Consider the following 18,597-nt stretch of genomic DNA (forward strand, 5'->3'; position numbering starts at 1 on the left):
TTATTTGCTACCCGCTTCATGGCCAAAAGTGTTTCTCCTCGTGGCACATGGCCTGGGCAGAAGCCACTTTCCTGTCAGTCTGGCAGGATTTCAGGGAAAGGAGGAAGTCACAGCATGCACACAGGTATGAGGACAGTGAAAAGGAGCCCTATCAGGGCTTTTGTGCTCTTTCAGATCTGAACTCTGATGTTTGTGTGCATCCCACCACCAAAGTCAGGGTTTTCTTCCTCAAAGCTGCACCGCTTTTCACCAGCCAAAGTGCGTTGGGCTGAGCTGGCCTTCAGGATTACTCAGCTCCTTTCGTTTTAATTGTGTGCTGACACTTTCCCTTTTTGCCAGCAATTTCTCTCCTTCTCCTCTCTTCCCCCCCTCCAGTTCCATCCTCTTTCAAAGGTGTCGGTCGTGGTTCAGCCCCAGTCGGCAACTAAACACCATGCAGCTGCTCGCTCACTCCCCCCACGCCCCTGTGGGACTGGGGAGAGAATCAGAAGAGCAAAAGAAAAAAAAAAACCAAAACTTGTGGGTTGAGAGAAGATCGGTTTAATAATTAGAATAAAATAATAATGATAATAATATTGGTTATGATAACAACACTAATTGACAATATAATAAAAAGGAAAAGGGAAAAAGGGAAAAAAACAGAAAGGCAAACGACACAACCGCTCACCACCAGCCGACCAACGCTGCCCGTCCCCGAGCCGCGGTTGCTGCCTCCCTCCCCCAGCCAGCTCCTCCCAGTTAACACTCTGGGCACGACGTTACATGATATGGAATATCCCTTTGGCCAGTTTGAATCCGCTCTCTTGGCTGTGCCCTCCCGGCTTCTTGTGCACCCGGCAGAGCACGGAAAGCTAGAAGAGTCCTTGGCTTAGTATAAGCACTACCCAGCAACAACTAAACCATCGGTGTGTTACCAACATTGTTCTCATACTAAGCCCAAAGCACGGCACTGTGCCAGCTGCAGTGAAGAAAATTAACTCTATCCCAGCTAAAACCATGGCAAAAGGTAATTATGATTTCACCTTCTGGACAGATCATCGAGTAGGTAGACACAGGATATAAGTATAGGCTGGTCTATACCTCCAGAGCTGTAGGCTGAGCTATTCTACCTTGACAGCCTAGATAGATATGGGCTATGGGTGGAGCTACTGTTTGCCAGTTATTATTTCTTCTGGGATCCTGAGGCAGTGGTGGTCCTCAGCCTGCAGCTCTGCAGCAGTTAAACCTACCACTGAAAGAGTTTTGATGGTGGATGCTGTTCTGTGTTTCATTTTCACTGAGCTGGAATTGTTTCTATGCAATTAGGTGATGGGGATCTCCTTGCACTGACCTTCTGTTTCTGGAGCGCGTCCTGACAGCCTTTGTCATCCAGAGCTTTCCCGTCTGTTCCCAGGAGGAGTGATGGCCACGGTGTGGAATGACTAATGTGAGTAACGGCCAGTTTGTCCTCCCGTTGCTCACAAGCTCCAAAACTGACATCTGCAGACCAACCTCTCTTGCAGGGCGCAGCAGCAGCCTAACCCACTCCCTTATTCTTTAGGCAGAGTCAGACAGCCCAGCCTGGGAAACTACGCTCAGATACCAGCTAGTTGTCTTGATTCGCCTGTGTCCTGTCTTAAGGGGTAACCCCCCCCCACACACGGCCCCACACCCAAAAATCCAAGAGATGAGCACGTACGCAGCCTTTCATAAAGACCAGAGGACTGTATGGACATTTCTTTCTGAGCCCACAGGCTTGCCTAGGAGCATGAAGGGCTTGGGTAGGTGTGCATTTCCTACTGTGGTAGAGGTGGCAGTTCTGGTCATCCTTTCATCTGGATTTGAGCTGAGAAACCACCTAGGAAGGTCAGCTTCCCCGTGCTCATCCACAGTCCAGCAAACAGCAAAAGGATATTCCGTTTGAATACGAGTCTCCTTTGTCTTTCTGTGGCACAGTTGGGTCTGATGGGTTGGAGGTCTCCGTTCTCTGCCCTATTTGGTCTGGGCTGGAGAATGGGAGCAACTATTCTTGGAGGAGACATAGGGCAGGGCACACACAGACACAGGCAGGGCCATCCTCTTTGGAGAAAACCGGGGCGAGAAAATGCAGAGGGCAAAGGCCAGGTCAGTCCCCTTGAGACCACATTGCCTTGGGTCATAGAATCATGGAAACATGGAATAGTTTGGGTTGGATGGACCTTTAAAGGTCATCTAGTCCAACCCCCCTGCCATGAGAAGGGACATGGCACAACTAGACAAGGTTGCTCAAAGCCCCGTCACACCTGACCGTGAATGTTTCCAGGGCTGGATCCCTGGAGGGGGGACGTGGATTGGGGACAGAGCTGGGAAGGGCTGTCTGGAGAAAGACTTTGTTAAAACTGCTTGAGGACCACAAGTGAATGCAAGTGATGGAGAGGAAATCCTGCCTTTCTGGGCCTGTGGGGGTCCCCAGGGTGCTGCTGTGTCCGGTCCTTGTCCCACGGTGTGTCCCCAGCACATGTCCCCATGTCACAGCAGCCCTCTGTGAGGTGCCGCATTCCGCAGCGGGGTCACAATGGCTGGGCTCTATATCTCCCTCCTGGGGCTGGTGCTGCCCCACTTTCTCATGGCTTTTGCCCGGAGAGAGCAGTGCGTCAGTCCAGAGATCCTGCTGCCATGGGGAGGATGAGAGTGCTCAGAGGTGAGGGGCTGGCGGGAGGTTGGGGGCTGATGCCTGCTGGAGGCAATGTCTGTCCCAGCCGGGTGCTGGGGGTTGCGTCCCCGTCACCTCTCATCGTGCTGCCAGGCACCTCCGAGAGGGCTCTGGCTCTGTCCTCTCCCTGCCCTCCGTGGGGCGTCTGGGGACTGACCAGAGACAACCTGGCCTGGCCGGCTCTTGCCGGGGCTGCCCAGCCCCAGTCCTCCTGGCCTCTCCTTGCAGAGCCCCATGTCCGTCCCCTGGCCAGCCCAGGGCCTCCAGCGTTTTGCTCTGTTCTGTCCCTGGGGAGCCCAGAATGGGCCCAGTCCCCCAAGGTGGTCTTCCCAGTGCCACAGTGAGGGGAAGGCTCCCTCCCCTAACCCCACTGACTGCCCTCTTGCCAGTACAGTCGGCACAGGCTGTTAGTGCCTGGGGAGATCCTCACCCCTCCCCGGTGCGAAGCCCTGCAACCAGCAAAACCATGTCTGTCTTTCCTTCCAGCTCTGTGCCCATGTGTGGCTTCCCAGTCCAGCCCTGAGCGTTCTGAGGACAGAGGCAGTGCAACGGGAACCGTCCCTGCGGCTGTCACCACCTTTGCGGCTGCCGGGACTTCTCTGCTAAAGCAGCTGCAAGACAATGAGGTGAGGCGGGGAGTTGAGGGCTCCCCTCCATGCCCCTGGCTTCGCCAGGTGCCGTGGCAGAGGGGGATCTCACCCAACAGCACCTCTGCCCTCCTGCAAGCACGTCGTCCCCCAGCACCGTTCCTGCCCCCTCAACCTGGACTAATGCGACCGCTTCACGCTCCTTTCCCCAGGAGCTTGCAGTGCTCTCCTGGGCAAGGCAAAGCCTCTGGCATAAATCCCAGCATCTCTCCAGCGCCTTTGCCCAAGTGCCCGAGGTCCCTTCTTAGCTTTGGCTGGGGAACTGTCCCAGCTCCGGTGCTCCTGCGCGTGCGAGACTGGTGCCCAGACTGGTCTATATCACCGGAATTCACCTATTCACCAGTCAAGTCATAAGGTCTCATCACTTGCAACCTAGAACTCTTAATATTGTGCACCTATGAGCAAAAAAGAGAATGTTACCTTGCTGACGGTGAGAGGGCTCATCCTTCCTCCTCCGTCACGGTGTGGGCATCCCCTGTATCACACCGGGAAGCACAAAAGCCTCGGCAGTTCAGCGGCTGTTGGATCTCCTTCAAAAGGTTTTTGAGTAAGCCCATGTTCTATACCCTCCAGCTTGGAGGTTTGGTCTGTAGCATTTCAATAAGTTAGTGGATTCTGAGGAAACTGCCGGACAAAAGATAATGGCCGCCGCAGACAGGAATCTGCAGGTGATCAGGGCTGCATCACGGCCCTTTAGCTCTTTCCGGCCACCTGCCCTGCCTACGTGGTGCTCTCGCCTTGACCTAATGGCACTGCTCCCAGCATACATCAGCCTTAATGTGAGCTGAGGTAGCCAAAATCTGGGCAGGAGTTGAGCGAACAGCCACACTCTTCCTTGCCTGGTGCTTTCCCTCTGACCTCCGCCTTCCCCACCCTCAGGAGTGACTTCCTAGGCTCCCGCATGGCCTTTTACCCTGCCGGAGTCAATCTCCCCGCCTGGCTCTCTGCTAGTGTCAGAGGCGCTGCAGAAGATCTTGCTGTTCCCTGTGGCTGTCCCGACCGATGCCTGCAGCTCGTACCTCATGCCTGTGTCCCACAGATGATTTGGGGGGCACCAGGTCTCTCTCGTGGCTCCCTGAGAAGGAGGGCAAAGCAAGTTGCATCACTCCCCTTTGCGGTCTGTCCTCAGGGTGAGCGAGTGGAGACATACCGGGAGCTGGAGAGCGTCTTGCAGGGAGGCGACGGCTGTTTGACGAGCGGTGTTGTGAACCGCCTGATAGCAGAGGCGTCCAGTGACATGCGAGCAGCCCAGGTGAGCTTGTTCTCCTTCAAGGCCACCAAAGCAGCCTGCCTCCGCCCCCGGTCTTGGGGGAAGCACAGAGTGGTGCAGAGGTGTTCCCTGGTTATTCAGACCCAGCGGAGGTGCTCAGGGAGAGGCTCTGGGGACTCGTCGTTACAGAGGATTTGGAGAGGGGATGCAGGGAGCTGTGCAGAGAAGCTGCCTCGGGGCCGTTTCTAACTGAGCGAGAGCTGGGTTCAAGCTCAAGGTTATTTCTCCTGCCTTGAGGAAGAGCCATGGGAGCCCACCAGCCGCACAGAGAGGTCCCGGTGGGGTGTGAGTCTGTGACAGTTTGTTCCTGGCATCTCCGTGGAGAGGGAGAGGGGCCAGCAGCACAGCGTTGTGCTGGGGGAGAGATGCCCTTGTCTCGCCAGGGAGCTGCTCGCCTGCTCCAGGGTACAAGAGGTGGCAGCTGCCCAGCCCTGAGGACAACTGCCCCGAGGGGTCTTCCAGAGGAGACGGGGTCATTCAGCCTGTCTGAGTGCCTCAGCCTTTTTCTCGGTAGTGTCTAACCTGTGACGCTTTTGCAGGGTGTGGCAGGTGACGTGAAGATGGCTGCTAGTGATGTCCTGGTGGCTCTGGCCCGCTCCCACTTCCACTTTGTCATGTCCGAGCTCCAGAGCCACCTGAAGGCCATGGGGAAGGTCCCTGATGAGATTGTGCTCCTCACCTTGGGCAAAATGGCCCACAGCTACGGTACGGCACCCTCAGCCTCCTGGTTTGGGTCTGTGATACGGGGAGAAGGGATCCTCGCCTTCCCTAAACGCTCTGTGTTGAACTGGGGGGCCACGGAGTTGTCGTGCCTCCTTTCTGTGTGCCAGGCCCGGCTCGCAGCTTTGCCTTACCAGCCTGATCCCAGTTCCCGAAGGGTGACAACATGCTAGAGACAAACCCGTGGGGTCTCTGCCCCACACTGTCCTCCCCATTACGCCGAAGAGCTTCCCTGCGTCCCCCTTGGGGAAGGCAGCCCTCCCCACGCCCTCTGGCACATCCTGCATGGCCCTGCAGCCCCAGCCCTGCCAGGGACAGACCCCCCAGTCTCCTGTGCCTCTCACTGACCCTCTCGGTCCCGCTGTCCCTGCCTTCTCTGCAGCCCTGCAGTGCATCCCCTTTGTGGGAATGACGCTGCTCGCCCTGCGCGCCGTGCTGAGCCGGGTGGGGAGTGGCCGGATCCTGTGCGCCGTCTGCAGTGGTGAGTGTCAGCTCCTTGGCCGGGGCCCCAGGGGTAGGGGCTGGGGTGGCCTTTGGTGCCGCCGTATGATCTCAGAGGGAACACTGTGGGTGTCAGCCCACAGCGAGGTCAGGCCTTGGTGATCCCAAACTGCTGCGAGTGTGTAGAAGGAGCAAGGGAAGGCCAGGAGTTTTCTATGGGTAGGACACAGTGGTGCTGCACGGTGGAACTCCTGGGTCCCTTCCGACGGTTTCTGTTCCCCTGCTTTCCTCTGGGATTAAAATCCCTGCTCTGAAAGGGCGTATGTGTGGGAAGGGAAGAGAAGGGGCTGCAGTGAGAAACGCTGGAGGGGAAGGGGCCTTTGGGGAGGAGAAGGTACGATGGAGAGGAGGAAACAGTGGGCTGTTTGAGTCCAGACACCTCAAGAGCACACCTTGCCCTCAGACTGAGATCTGGTCCTGGGCTGAGCCCTGCCAAACCTGCATCTGTCCTTAAAGCAGGCTTGGAGGAGAGTGCAAGGTACGGTCCTTGCAGCAGACTCTCACATGCTCCCTTCTCCTTTCTCCTGGCGCAGTTCTGGAGCAATGGTCGAAAGGAGTCAATACGTACTTTGGCAACCGGGAGCAATGCTCCTTCCCTCGCAAAGGGGCAGCGGCACGGTTCTCTGAAGCCATTTACCCGGTCTTCTGCTCTGTGGTGGAAAATTGGCTGGACTGCAGGGAGGAAGAGGTGAGAGAAGCGCTGGTTTCCACAACTGAGGCTGTGGCGGGGGATGTCCACGTCGGTGGGTCCGTCACTGCCCAGTGGGGTGCGAGCAGAGTGGGGAGGGAAGGGGGATTCGCTGTGGGGAAGCAGCCGGGTCCTGGGGCCTTTCTGCAGGGAGGGCAGCGTGGGGAAATGGCCTCTCTCCTGTGGAGTGAGCCCTTCTCCTGCAGGGCAGAAAGGAAAGGGAGACCCCTCTCTGTGGGAAGGGCCGAGTGGTGTCTAGGGGATGCTGAGCACTAGGCAGTCCTTCAGCCCTCCAAGCAGAGCCTCCGCCTTCCATCTTCAGGCCAAGCAGGCTGTCCTCGGGGCGGTGGCTGCCATGATGAGTGTCCTTCTGCGTGAGGAGCAGCACCGAGAGCATGCCTGGGAGCAGCTCCTCTGGCTCCTGCACCAATATCGGGAGGTCCGAGACACCTCCCGGGTCACCAAGGTGAGGTGCTGCGCAGGGCCTGGCGTGGCTGCTGGGGTGGGTCTATGCGAATGCCGCGAGGCGCTGAGGAGCTGTGGGGTGCCAGGGGGAGGTGGGAAGCCCTTAGAGAAGGAACAGGGAGAGCAGAGGAGGCCTGGGGCTTCCTGTGCTCTTTGGGCAAGAGAAGAGCAACCCAGAGGGGGCGAGGAGGGAGGCAAGAGTCCCTAGGGCTCATCTTCTCAGGAAGGGAGGCATCGCCACCTCCCTGGGGCTCTGCGTGCGGGAAGAGCTTTGCCCTAATGCCCAGGGCCACGTCCAGTCCCATCCAGTGAGGGGTGAGGTCTGGTGAGTGGGAAGTGCTGGGAAACTGAGTTGCCAAGACTGAGCTCTGTTCAGAGGAAAGAGACCCTCCCGATGGCACACTGAGGGGAGGACAAACAAGAAGCCCCGTGCGGGAGGGTTTGGTGTTTTCCCTGGGAGCTGGTGTTAGGGACTGCCCTTATCACAGATGTGCTGGGTTTCTCCTTTCCCAAGGTGCCTTTAGCCTCCTCTTCCTCCCCCATTCTCTTGTAGAGCCTCAGCTATGTCCTGGAGACGCTGGAGGGAGTTCAGACCCCAGTCCCACGGGGCACGGCTCTTGCCATCAGCACTGCTGCGCACCGCCAGGTAAGGGGAGCCTGCGCCCTGCCGCTGGCCTGGGGCCTGCACACCTGATTGCCATGGAGGGGAAAGACCTGCCAGCTGGCAGGCAAGGAAGGGCAGGGCAGGGCAGGGCAGGGCAGGGCGTCCCTCCGCAAGGACCTTCCTGCAGGCCAGGAGCACGCCAGGATTTGTGGTGCAGGCGCCACGTTAAGGCTGCAGGAGGCCTAACCCTGGCTCTTTAGAATGGGCCTGAGGGACAGCCCAGCTCCCACAGCAATTTCCCTCTCGGCCAAGTTGCAGGAGGACTCTGGAGTGACGACACCTTTTCACGCTGCTCAGCCTCAGCTCCTGGGCAGCCTGGGCGGCTGCAACTTCTGTGCATGCCCAGGGGGGCCACTGTGGAGTGGGCTGGGTTTCAGCTGTGGGTCCCGTGCCCAGAGTGCCCAGGGAGAGGGGAGCTGAGAGCACAATTTCTTTTCAGCCCCTTTCAACACTGATGTGACTTTCTCTAAAACGGACCTTGTTCCCACAGCTCTCTGATGTGACCAAAGAGCCGGGCCCGGCCCATAAGGCAGTGCTGTCCCGCTGTGTCGTGCTGCAGGGTAAGAAGAGGAGATTGGGCGATGCCCCGCCGTGCTGTGGCAGCTCTCTCCCTGTCCTTGGCGGTCAGGGGAAGCTGCCTGCTAATGCAGAATGCGATTTCTTCCCTGCAGCACAAATGTACGCCGAGGAGACTGTCGCGTTTCTACGCTCCCAGCTGAGCGGTGGGAGTGAGGCCGGTCGCGTGGCAGCCGTGGGCCTGCTGGCAGTGCTGGTCCGCTCTGACGGTCAGTGCCATGGAGCAGGGACACAAGGCAGGGGCTGGGGCTGCTGGGCTGGGAGCAGGAATGGCCTGAAATTGGTGCTCCTGCACCCAAAAGGAGCTGCAAGGAGCAGGTCCCCCAGCCGAGCTGATGCCCCGTGACAGGGCTCGAGCTCTGCCCCGGCAGTTAGGAATGGTGGCACACCAGGGGCGGTGCTCCAAGCTCGGTAACACGGGCAGGCTGGTGGGATGGTGGGTGGGCTGGTGTGCAGAGGAGCTGCTTGTACCCACGACGTTTCTCTCATCCTCTGTGTTGCCATATTACCCTAGTTTTCAGTCCCTATAAAATAGCTGCGCCTCTAGAAACAGAGTTGCTCTGGCTACACCGCTGCCTCCTGTGAAGTCAGAGTCAGGCCCCGTTTTCTGTCCCCTTGGTGTGCTTGGAAGCTTCGAGGGATCCCTTCTGCCATCAGGGCTGTGCCTCAACGCCCCCCTCTCCACATCTCTTCCAGCACCTGCGACGAGAGAGAAGCTGCCCCAGGTGGTGGAGGCTGTGGGGTCAGTGTGCGATGACCCCAGTGCCCAGGTGAGCTGGTGCGGGTAGGGGTGGTGCCATCAGGGGAGGCAGAGAAACCCTTACCCTTGGGGCAGAGCTGGGGTGCCTGGGGAAGCGCCAGCACGTTGCCCAGGAGGTGGGTGATGGCTCCTCCCTGGGAAGAGCTGACAGAGTGGAGTGGGGAGGTCGTTGTGCTCTGTGGGGCAAACGCCCGTGCAGCCTCGTGCTAAAGCCCAGCCCTGACGGCAGGAGCAAAAGCTCCTGCCATGCGCTCGTCATGCCTCTGCGAGCCACTTCAAAGGCTGCCCCCAAGCAAAGGTGGCTTCCCTTTGGGGTTTGAACAGGAAGGTCGTAACCACCCTCTCCCCTGGGCAGGTGCGGAGGGCAGTTCTGGAGTTCATCAGGGAGCTGCTCAGCTCTGTCTGCCAGAGCTGCTGGGCATGGGATGTGGTGGGGCACATCTTCACGGAGTTCAGCCGGACCTCGGGCAGACTGGTAAGTGCAGAGCAGGACACCCAGGCCTTTGACCGGTGCATGGGCTGTGCTGAGAGCTCCTGCAGGCGTCCTTGGCCACGGAGGGCTCACGCTGCAGGGCCATCACTGCCGGCACTGCCATCAGAGCGGCCTCCAAATGGCCGTTCCTCGTGGGTGTCTGTGCTGATGTTGGTGGAGATGTCACCGGATGACGTGGGTTTGCACCCGGGCGTGCCACCTGGGACTGCGGGGCTGCCTGCACACCCCACGGGCTGAGCTGTGCCCACAGGGGCCTTCCGCAAAGCCGCCTTGCAAAGGGAAGGGCTTGCAGGGACAGGACATCCGCCGTCCTTAAATGCTCATGGACCATCACCCAAAGGCAGCCAGTGCAGACGGGTGGGCCTGGCTAGAAGAGCTTTCTGTGGTGTTGTCGAGCTCTGGCCCTCCAAAGCACACCCTGTCCATCTGAGAGCAGTCTGGGGGCCCACACCGCTTCTGGCAAGGGGACAGGCCATTTGGCCGTCCCTTCAGTGAGCATTTTCATGATGAAAGCTGGGGAGGGCCGAGCTTCCTGCTGACTTGCCAAGGATCTGCCCTCTGGCCAGAGCATCCCTTAGCCGAGAGATCCGTGTGCATCGCTTTGCTCTGAGGCTCAGAGAGGCTCTGGTTTGGGAGCAGGGATAAGGAAAGGGCTTCCGATGCTCCTCCCCATCCATTGGGCTGGACGTGCTGCCGCCAGGGCTGCCAGGAGGCTGGCGCAGGAGCCCTAGTGAGTCGTGCCTGAGCCTTGTCGGTCAGGGCCTGAGCGTAATGGGGGTTTTGCCAACTCTGTCTTGCAGGTGGCAGGAGGCCTTTTTCCCTGGGAAACCCAGGAGGATGGAGCTCTTCAAGCCCTGTGCATGGACATCCTGGGCTCGCTGGATGTCTCTCTGAGAGGGATGACACGAGTAAGCCGCCCTGTGCGCTGCTGCTGTGGCTACTTCTTGCCTTCAGGACATTTTCCCTCGTGCTCTCTCATGCCCTGAGCCTCTCCCTTCATGCGTGCTGAAGTGCACAAGGCTCGGGGAAATGCAGACCATCCTTTTTGTCCTGGAGCTGAGTGGAAATGCCAGTGTGGTGAATTGCCCCATTCTTCTCTGCAGCTCCTGTGGCCGAGGCTGCTGCAGTATGTCGTGCCAGCCCAGTACAGTGGCATGCTGGTCCCGCTCTCCCACTGCCTCCAAGCCCTAGTTGAGAGACGGGAGAGAGCAGGGTGCAAGGAAGAAGAGGAGGAGACAGATGCCACAGAGTCCCAGGAGCAAGGTAGGAGCCCCAGTGAGTGCTGCTGGGTTTGGCAGGGGGTTGGGCCAGTCCGTGTCTCCCTGTGCCCCACCAGCCCTGAGCAGGAGCCCAGGAAACCAAAGGGCAGAGCCAGGCTCTGCTGCTGGGCGTGGGGGGCTCTGCCCTACATTGCCCCTTGCCCAGCACAGAGACTTGTCTCTCCTGCTCGCAGCACTCTCCTGGTGAGCCGGGGCTCGTTCCTGGCCATGCTGGAGCTGCCTTCGTCTCATGCTGGGCTGTCCTGGGGATAACCCTCAGGCCAGCGCTGTGGCAGCGCTGCTGCTCTCAGCCCTCAGCCCTGTGTGGGTCATAGGAGGTACAAGGGGCAGGGCACTGTGGGGGCTCATCAGCTCACCCAGCCTTTCTTCCTTCCCGCAGCCCAGCTGCCGGCTCCCCAGGCCCTCTTGGCTCGACTGCTGGTGAGTAGCAGGGCCCTGGAGAAAGAGCTTTTCTGGACAGGGGTGGTGGGAGAACCTGGGACAGAGATGCTCTTAATCCAGTGCTGGGAGCCCCCAAGGAGGCGGCAGCGTGCCCGCGCCTGCCCGAGCCCATCAGGGATCCCGCTCCTTCCTCGGGACTGGCAGCGCCCCGGGTGAAGCCATTGGCCGCCCGCTGCTGGCCGATCAGCGCCGAGCTCCCGAGCTCCCTCCTCCCCTCCTTCCCGGGAGAAGCTGTGGCTCTGGCAGCAGGAGCGACTCTTCTCTCCTGTCCTCGCCTAGGTGGTGGCCGCAGCTCCTTACAGGAGTGGCGAACGCGCAGTCGCTGCCTTGCGGCTGCTGCAGGCCCTCCACGGCAGGATCCACCGAGCCTTGGGGGCGGTGTGGGCAACCGAGGTCCCCCTCCTGCTGCAGTACCTGGAAGGTAAAGTGTGGGTGAGGAGGAAGAGGCTGGCGGGGAGGGAGAGGGGGGCAGGAAAATGCAGCTTGCCAGTGTGATGGAGGAGAGTTGTCCCCAGTTCCCCTGCACTTGCTCTGCTGCCTTTCTGCTTCCAGGGAGCCAGCACTGAGGCTGGGGGCATCTGTTCCCCCGGTGTCAACCGGGCCCAGGGGATGGACGGGGCCACTGATGTCCCCTTGGACAGCAGGTCTTGGTGGCACCCCCATGTCCTGCCTGACTTGGTGTTTGGGAGAGGGGCAGGACTGGCGCTCCTGGAGGGGTTCCAGCCTCTGGCTTTGGAGGACCAAGTCCCCAGGCCAGGCCAGGTTTGCAGCAGCTGTCCTTGGCACTAGCCTGGGAGCAGGGCTGAAACGGGCAGGAAGCGGTGGGTGATGAAGAAGGAAATGTGTGTGGCTGGTGCGTGCTGCGACTCAGTGGTCAGAGTTGTTCTGGGAGCTGCAGTCAAGCAGTGGGGATCAGCTGTGGTCAGTGCGTCCTTCCCCAGCTTGAATCGGTGGCTCTGACAAACGACTTTGACAAAGGCCCCTGGGAGACCCCGCCTGTATCTTTGGCCTCACAATGTAGGTGCTTGTAGGCCCTTTGTAGCCTGATGGCCTGGGACTTCTGGGAGGTCTGGCCGCAGAGGAGACCAGCGGGCTTGTCATTGGTGTGAGCTTAAGCAGCAGCAAGAGCTTTTGCTTCTTCTTGCTTTCTAGGAAGAACTGAGAGCTCCCTGGACTCTGCAGAGTGGGAGCACCGTGTGCTTAAGGTACAGCATCCTTGGCGCGGTGTCACAAGTAGAGGGGGAGAAGAGGGAGCAGGCAAAGTTGTGCGAGGAAGCTCAGGGCTGCCTGTGTGGGCAGCAGGAGGTGGGGACACCTCCTGAGCACCCTGCGCCTCCCCCCGCAGTAGGTGCCTGCCCGCTCAGAGGAGCTGCTGTCTGCACATGTGCCACGGCTGATGGCTAATGCCCTCTAACGCTGTGGCACGTGCCTTAGCACTGCCTCCTCCCCGATGTCCGCCGTGCCGGGGGGTCTCCCCTGAGGTGGTAGGAGAAGAGGGAGGCTGGTGACAAGAGGGCTGGGTGGGGTGGGGGAAGAAGCTGCTGTTTGCAGCAGCTCTCCCCCAGCAGCATCCCGGGATACGCGCCGTGGAAAGTGCCCTGGCCAAGGTCAGGGGAAGACTCGCTTCCTCTCCTGTTCACCCCAGTTCCTGCGAGCCTCACTGGAGCCCATCGAGGACAAGGCGTGGACCGTGGGCCTGAGCCAGGAGCTGAGCCAGCAGCTGGGCAGCTCTGCCCCCAGCTCCTGGGAGAAGGTGTGTCTCCTGCCCCGCGCTGGGGCTGGGCTGGCGCCGGTGCTCTGCCCACACAGGCGGTTTTTTCACTGCTCCCCCTTCACTTGCCCCCAGAAGGCACTTCCCCCCAGGTTGCCCCAGTGTCTGGCTACAGCCTGGCACCGCGGCTGGCCTTGCCCGCTCCCAGGGGTCGTCGGGTCCGTCTGGGGCCAGCCCTCTCCTGACAGGCCACGCCATGACCGCATCTTAGGCTCGGCCTCTTCTCTTTCAGCCATTCCTGCACAAGGCTCTTGGGACGGCGCTGGCAGGTTGTCAGGACCTCAGACACGTCCAAAGGCAGGTGCTGAGGTTCCTCCAGGAGACAAACCCTGTGGAGTTGTCTGAGGTCCAGGTGAGCTGATGCTCATGTCCTCCTGAGCATGCCCTGCCTGTTCTTGGGGGAGAGGGAGGGCTGCTGCTGGCCCTGCTCCAGATTTCCGTGATTTCCCTGTTGCTGCCATTTCCCCCTCGCTGCAGCGTCCTGCCTGGCCGTTGTCACTGGCCATGGCTGAGTGCCTGGGCAGGAGCTGACTCCCTGTTTCTCTGTGACTGCAGGGAATGATATCTGTTGTGGCCCATGCTGCCGAGAACCACTTCCACCTGGTTTTGGACACGGTGACCATGTTCTCTGCTGCTCTCACCAGGGACTGGTTCTATCAGACTTCCATGGGCTGGAAGGTAAAGGATCCAGGATTTTGTTTGCCTTTCCTTTTTTTGGCCTTCTTTCCACTTCTACGGCTGCAGCAGGCAAACTGCGGCAGGTGCCTTTAGATTAGCCCTCTTGTAGGTACCCGAGGTACCCGAGACCTGTGTTTCAGAGGGGCCGTCCTGGCATTGCGGCCCCTGAGGTGTCTTTGGAAAGGATGGGGTTTGGCACCTGGTGGATCAGAGCCACCCAGCTGGGGCAGCTGCAGCGGTTGCTTGCTTGCAGCCACGTTGCCCCGACTGAAGTTCAGCAGGAGCTGGTGACAAGATGGGGTGCGCGCGGTGTGACACTGTGCCTCTTCCTCAAAGCCGGGGGCTGGGAGCAGGAGCCTGGCGAGGTCTCGCTTGCTCTGATCCCCACCTCAGGGCTGTGGGGAAGCCTTTCTGGGCAGGGCAGGGCAGGGCAGGGCAGGGCAGGGCCGGACAGGGCCCTGCAGAGAGCGTGGTGTAGCCTGGCCTGGGAAGGCAAAGAGGCTGGGCTCATCTGTACCGCTGACCTGCACAGGCTGGGTGTCTCTGAGCAGGACCGTGACAGGCTATGTCAGATACCTTTCCACAGAAAGGTTCCAGACAGTTCCCGGACCTCTCAAATCAGTGGTGAAACAGCCAGCAGTGTGTGGGATGCTGGCTGCACTTCCTGCCCATCGCCACGCAAGAAGCCAAGCTGCGGGACGGAAACAGCTCCCGGCCCTGGAGCTCGCAGCTCAGTGAGCAGCTCGGGGAGCTGCTGGGAGGTGCCCAGGGAAACAAAGAGCTGGTGAAGGTGTGGGGCAGGCCCTGCTGCAGGAGCCCGCAGGAGTCCTGGGGCTAATGTCTCAGGTCATCTCTGTCAACACAGGTACGGCAGCAGCACACTATGGAGCGAGCTCAGGCCACTTGCGCTGTTCTCATGCGCACCTACAGCGGCATCGCACGGCATGCCCCCAAGGAGCAGCTGCTCAGCCGCGTGGATAAAGGAATCATGGGCAACATCCTGCGGCTCTCCACAGCCAAACAGAGGGTAGGAGTGCGGGGCACACAGGGCAGGGATGTGTGGGAGCCCCAGCTCCAGCCCCTTGGGCCTGGGGTGTACCGAGACGGACAGTCTCTTTCTAAAGATCTCCCAAGGAAGGGTTTGTCCTCAACGTCCACATCCAACCTCGCCATGGGTTTCCCCTGCCCATGCTCTTCTTCCACCTCCCAGCTCTGGAAAGAGTTCAAGGGGTGCTTTGCTCTCTTTGGCCTCAGGCATTGCAGCTCAAGCTCGCCCTGGTGCAGAGCATCACCGAGGTCAGCTGTGCCATCCAGGCTGTGGGCGACTGCGGCAGCTTTGAGCTCTCCTTAAAGCAGGAGGCGACGCGGACCCTGCTGGTGAGTGCCCATAGCTGGGGCAGTTGCACGGGGCAGTTTTGGGCTGCGCCATCGGACTGGTTTCCCCAGAGGCACGATGGTCTCTCGGCTTCATGCCAGCTCCTGGAGCTGTGTCCCGAGCTGGTGGGGCCCTTGAGTGCTGGTGCTGGGTGGCTGTGGCTGGAGAGCAGGGTCCCTCCTGCGGTGCCTTTGGGGGTCCGTGGGGCAGTGTCTGCCCAGGCCTGGTGGCAGAGCCTGTCCCCAGGGGAGGTGGGAGGGCTGTCCCACGTCCCTGCCCTCTGCCAACTCTGTGCTTGTGTTCCTGGGACTTGCAGGACTGGATAAAGCGGGAGCCCTGCGACTCCCTGGTGTATGGAGTGTTTCAGGCCCTGGAGGAGTTGAGGTGAGGCCTGTTCCCAGGCTCTGGGGACTCCCAGTGTGCCCCATCCCAGCTGGCTGGGGCAGCCCCAGTGGCCTTGAGCATGGGGCCGGCAGCTGCGGGGGCTGTGGAGTGGGAGGGTGTTCAGCATTCAGGTGTCTCCCAAAGGAAGGGAGCCCCAGGGGTTCCTTCACCAGGGGCGGGGGTTTGCCGGCTGCCTGGGAGGAGGCAGGAGTTGCTGGAGCTGAAGGCAGTGCTCGCTGCCATGGGCTGGGGCTGTTGGGTATGGGGCCCTTGATTAGGAAGAACCCAGTTGTGGTTTAAGCCTCTCTGGAGAGGGCTAATAAATCCCCTGTCTGTCTTCTCTTCCATTTTCCTCCGTCCAGCAAGCTGCGGCCACCTCTGAGTAGGGAGGAAAGTCGCAAGCTGCTGTCAGTGTGCTGCCAGAGCGTCTTGTCCTGTCCTTCCAAGGCGCGGATGAACAGGGGAAGGAAGACAGTGAGGGCAGCTGTGAACATGCAGGTACCCACCGGCCAGTGCCTGCCCACCTCTGGCCCAGGCTCCCTCCACAGTGCGCCCTGGCAGCCCCCAGGATGCAGAACCTCAGCTCTGCTCTGCTGCTTTCAGCTTCTGCACAGGAGAGGCTTGGAAGATCTGGGCCATCTCATGGGAACCCTTCTGGAGGCAGAGGAGACCTCTGCCTGCTTTGACGACATGGTCCACGTGAGTAGCCATGGGGCAACAGGGAAAGTGTTGTGGGGCAGAGAATCGAGGCCTTAGAGGGTGATAGGAGGTGGATACCTTTCCTACGGCAAAGTGGGGCTTTGGCTCCTCGCTCTGAGGCTGTGCGTCTGCTGGGGCCAGGGTCTGAGCTGGGGGACAGCCTCAGGACCGGCAGAGAAGTGGGCCCTGCCGGAGGGAACGCCAAGAGCCAGCCCAGAGGTGGGTGAGAGCAGCCTGGGGGAAGGCTGGAGCTGGGAGACGCTGGCAAGGAAGCAACACCTGGCTCAGGGCGGAGGCGGCTGGAGAGAGCGAGGTGGTGGAGGCTGCAGTGGCAGTGCTTGGTGGGGCCAGGGGCCACGCCGGGAAGGGGCCAGAGAAGGAGGGAGAGGGGGAGGGATCTCAGGGAGAGAAAGATGCCTGTTGTGAGAGAGACGCACCCTGCCTCAGGTCCTGAAGGGCTGGCTCACCTCGGCCAAAGAATGGGAGCGGGAGAGAGCCCTGCACGTTTGCGCCCACGTGCTGGGAGCTTGCAAGGAGCGATTTGAGCTCATGGTGAGTAGGGACCCCTCTGCGTGCCCTGGTGCCCCCTTCCCACGGTGATTCCTGGCCCCGGAAGGGAGCCCTGCCCAAGCAGATACTGGTTTTTGGGGCTCCTGGGATTATGGCACAGCCCTTCTGCCTGGCCCTCTGCCTGGTCACTAGCAGCTCAGGGAGCAGGATGGGCGGTAGAGGCGAGCAGATGCTGGGGCTCCCTGCGACCCTTTTCCTGCTGATCTCCCCTGCAGGCAGGACGTCCTTGCAAGCAGTTGGGCTCCCTGGTGGGACTGCTGGGGACTCTGACCAGCGACTGCCTGGCCACGTCCCACCAGAGGGCATGGCTCTGCCTTGGCTACCTTCTCCAAATGCAAGGTGAGGAGAGCAGGCGATTCCCAGCCTTGCTCAGCCTGATCCTCCCTCCCTTCCTAGCCTGGTGCCACCAGGGTCCCGTGGGGCCAGGCCCCACCGCTGGGAGGGAAGGGGGAGGCAACATGCTCGGCTGGTTTTGTGCCCCCACCCTGTTAGCCCTCTGCCTCCCCGGCCATCTCAGGAAGGACCCCTGGGAGAGGGTTGCTGAGTCCCACCTCCCCCAGGCATGCGTGAGGGTGGGTGCTCAGGGCCATCCCCCGCTGCTGCCTGAGAGCGGGTCGTTGTCACCAATGCTGGGGACTGTCCCCCTCCACGTCTGTCCACATTCCAGGAGAGACAAGAGGGTGGTCAGACAACTCCCTCGGATGAGATCCCTGACATTTCAGAGGGTGCCTTTGCCCTCGCTCCCTGCCCTGAGCCTGGACGGACAGGCAGCTAGCCAGGAAGTCTCCAGACTCATCCCTGACAGGGAGGAGATCTCTTGCCGAGCGCAAGAGAGGGAATCAATTTGCTGCCCAGAGCACACTGGGCAGGGAGGAGGGATCTGAGCTGCAGGCCTCGAGCTCCAAAGGACTGTGTTTGCATCCTTTCCTCTTCAGGCAGCAGGGTCTGCCTGTGCTGAGGAAGACACGGGGAGGTTTCCTGCCTCCCAGAGATGACGGTGGCCTGTGTGGCAATAGGGAATGCAGCTGCTGGGAGCAGAGGCTGCTGAAACCGTGAAGCCTCAGCAAAGAGTTCAAGGAGAAAGAGGCTTTTTCCAGCCCGGGATTTGTCAGGCATTCTTCTGGTTCGGGAAATCCTGCGGCACGGAGTTGAGGAGGGCCCCGGCTTTCCCTGTGGCCTTCACTGCCACCACTTGGGTTCTCCTTTATTGGTACCTGGGGCCAGAGGTTGGGCTTCTGTAGACGTGACTCCTCTTTTCTCCTGCTGTTTGTTCCAGCCAAGACCATGAAGGTGGTGCCTGAGGCAGATGAGATCAGGCGCCTTTGCGAGGAGCTGAACAGCCCAGACACCAACACTCTGGTGCAGGCCTCTACCAAAATAGCAAAGGTAACAAAACAGCAGGGTGGGGGCCCAGCTCCTGGGCTCCTGCACATATCCCTGCTCCCCTCCAGAGTCTCTTGCTGTTGCCAGAGTGAGCTGTCCAGGACGGCTTTGAGACAAGACTCTCCTTTAGGCCTGCTGGAGCAGATGCCACGATGTGTGTGTTTGTGCGCACGTGTGTGTCTGTGTGTGTGAGTGCTCGTGTCAGAACACAAATTTGGTATATGAGCAAACAACGTGGGGGGAAGACGCTTCCAAGTCGGTTAGCCACATCAGGTGTAAACGGCGCTGTACGGGCAGCAGGAGAGTCAAGTGATTGCCCCCTCCACGACTGCCGAAACTAACAGTCCCATCAAGTTTCCTCTCCTCTCCGCATTGCTGGAGCAGAGCTGTGACACAGTCTCTCCCGTTCCCGACTTCTCTCCAGGCTGTTTGCAGATGCATCCCCCCAGCACAGGCTACAGACTTTCTGACTGCTGTCCTGGACAGCTTGCTGCATGTCCCACCCACATGTGCAAGAGAAGTGTGGGAGTGGGTGTTCGTCTTCCTGGTGGAATGCAGAAT

General features: G+C 60.1%; 1 protein-coding gene across 1 annotated transcript; it reads left to right on the top strand.

The window, feature by feature from the left end:
• Positions 1–4,540: 4,540 nt before the first annotated feature.
• Positions 4,541–16,717, top strand: LOC142048166 (maestro heat-like repeat-containing protein family member 2B). Its single transcript, XM_075074808.1, has 26 exons — positions 4,541–4,570; positions 5,128–5,293; positions 5,691–5,789; positions 6,343–6,497; positions 6,820–6,963; positions 7,516–7,608; positions 8,117–8,186; positions 8,298–8,411; positions 8,899–8,972; positions 9,318–9,437; positions 10,256–10,363; positions 10,559–10,918; positions 10,995–11,052; positions 11,115–11,155; positions 11,456–11,597; positions 12,329–12,381; positions 12,822–12,929; positions 13,180–13,299; positions 13,503–13,708; positions 14,259–14,415; positions 14,491–14,652; positions 14,880–15,002; positions 15,173–15,384; positions 15,747–15,882; positions 15,988–16,083; positions 16,531–16,717. The coding sequence occupies exons 1-26, from the start codon at positions 4,556–4,558 to the stop codon at positions 16,681–16,683; spliced, it is 3,285 nt and encodes a 1,094-aa protein (XP_074930909.1). The 5' UTR covers positions 4,541–4,555; the 3' UTR covers positions 16,684–16,717.
• Positions 16,718–18,597: the final 1,880 nt, after the last annotated feature.

This window comes from Phalacrocorax aristotelis, chromosome 25 (genome assembly GCF_949628215.1).
Source record: "Phalacrocorax aristotelis chromosome 25, bGulAri2.1, whole genome shotgun sequence".
Taxonomy (NCBI): Eukaryota; Metazoa; Chordata; class Aves; order Suliformes; family Phalacrocoracidae; genus Phalacrocorax; species Phalacrocorax aristotelis.

Coding starts and splice junctions, on each gene's coding strand:
- LOC142048166 (XM_075074808.1), top strand. Junction 5,790..6,342: donor CCTGTGCGCCGTCTGCAGTG/GTGAGTGTCAGC, acceptor CTCCTGGCGCAG/TTCTGGAGCAATGGTCGAAA. Junction 14,416..14,490: donor GAAACAAAGAGCTGGTGAAG/GTGTGGGGCAGG, acceptor CTGTCAACACAG/GTACGGCAGCAGCACACTAT.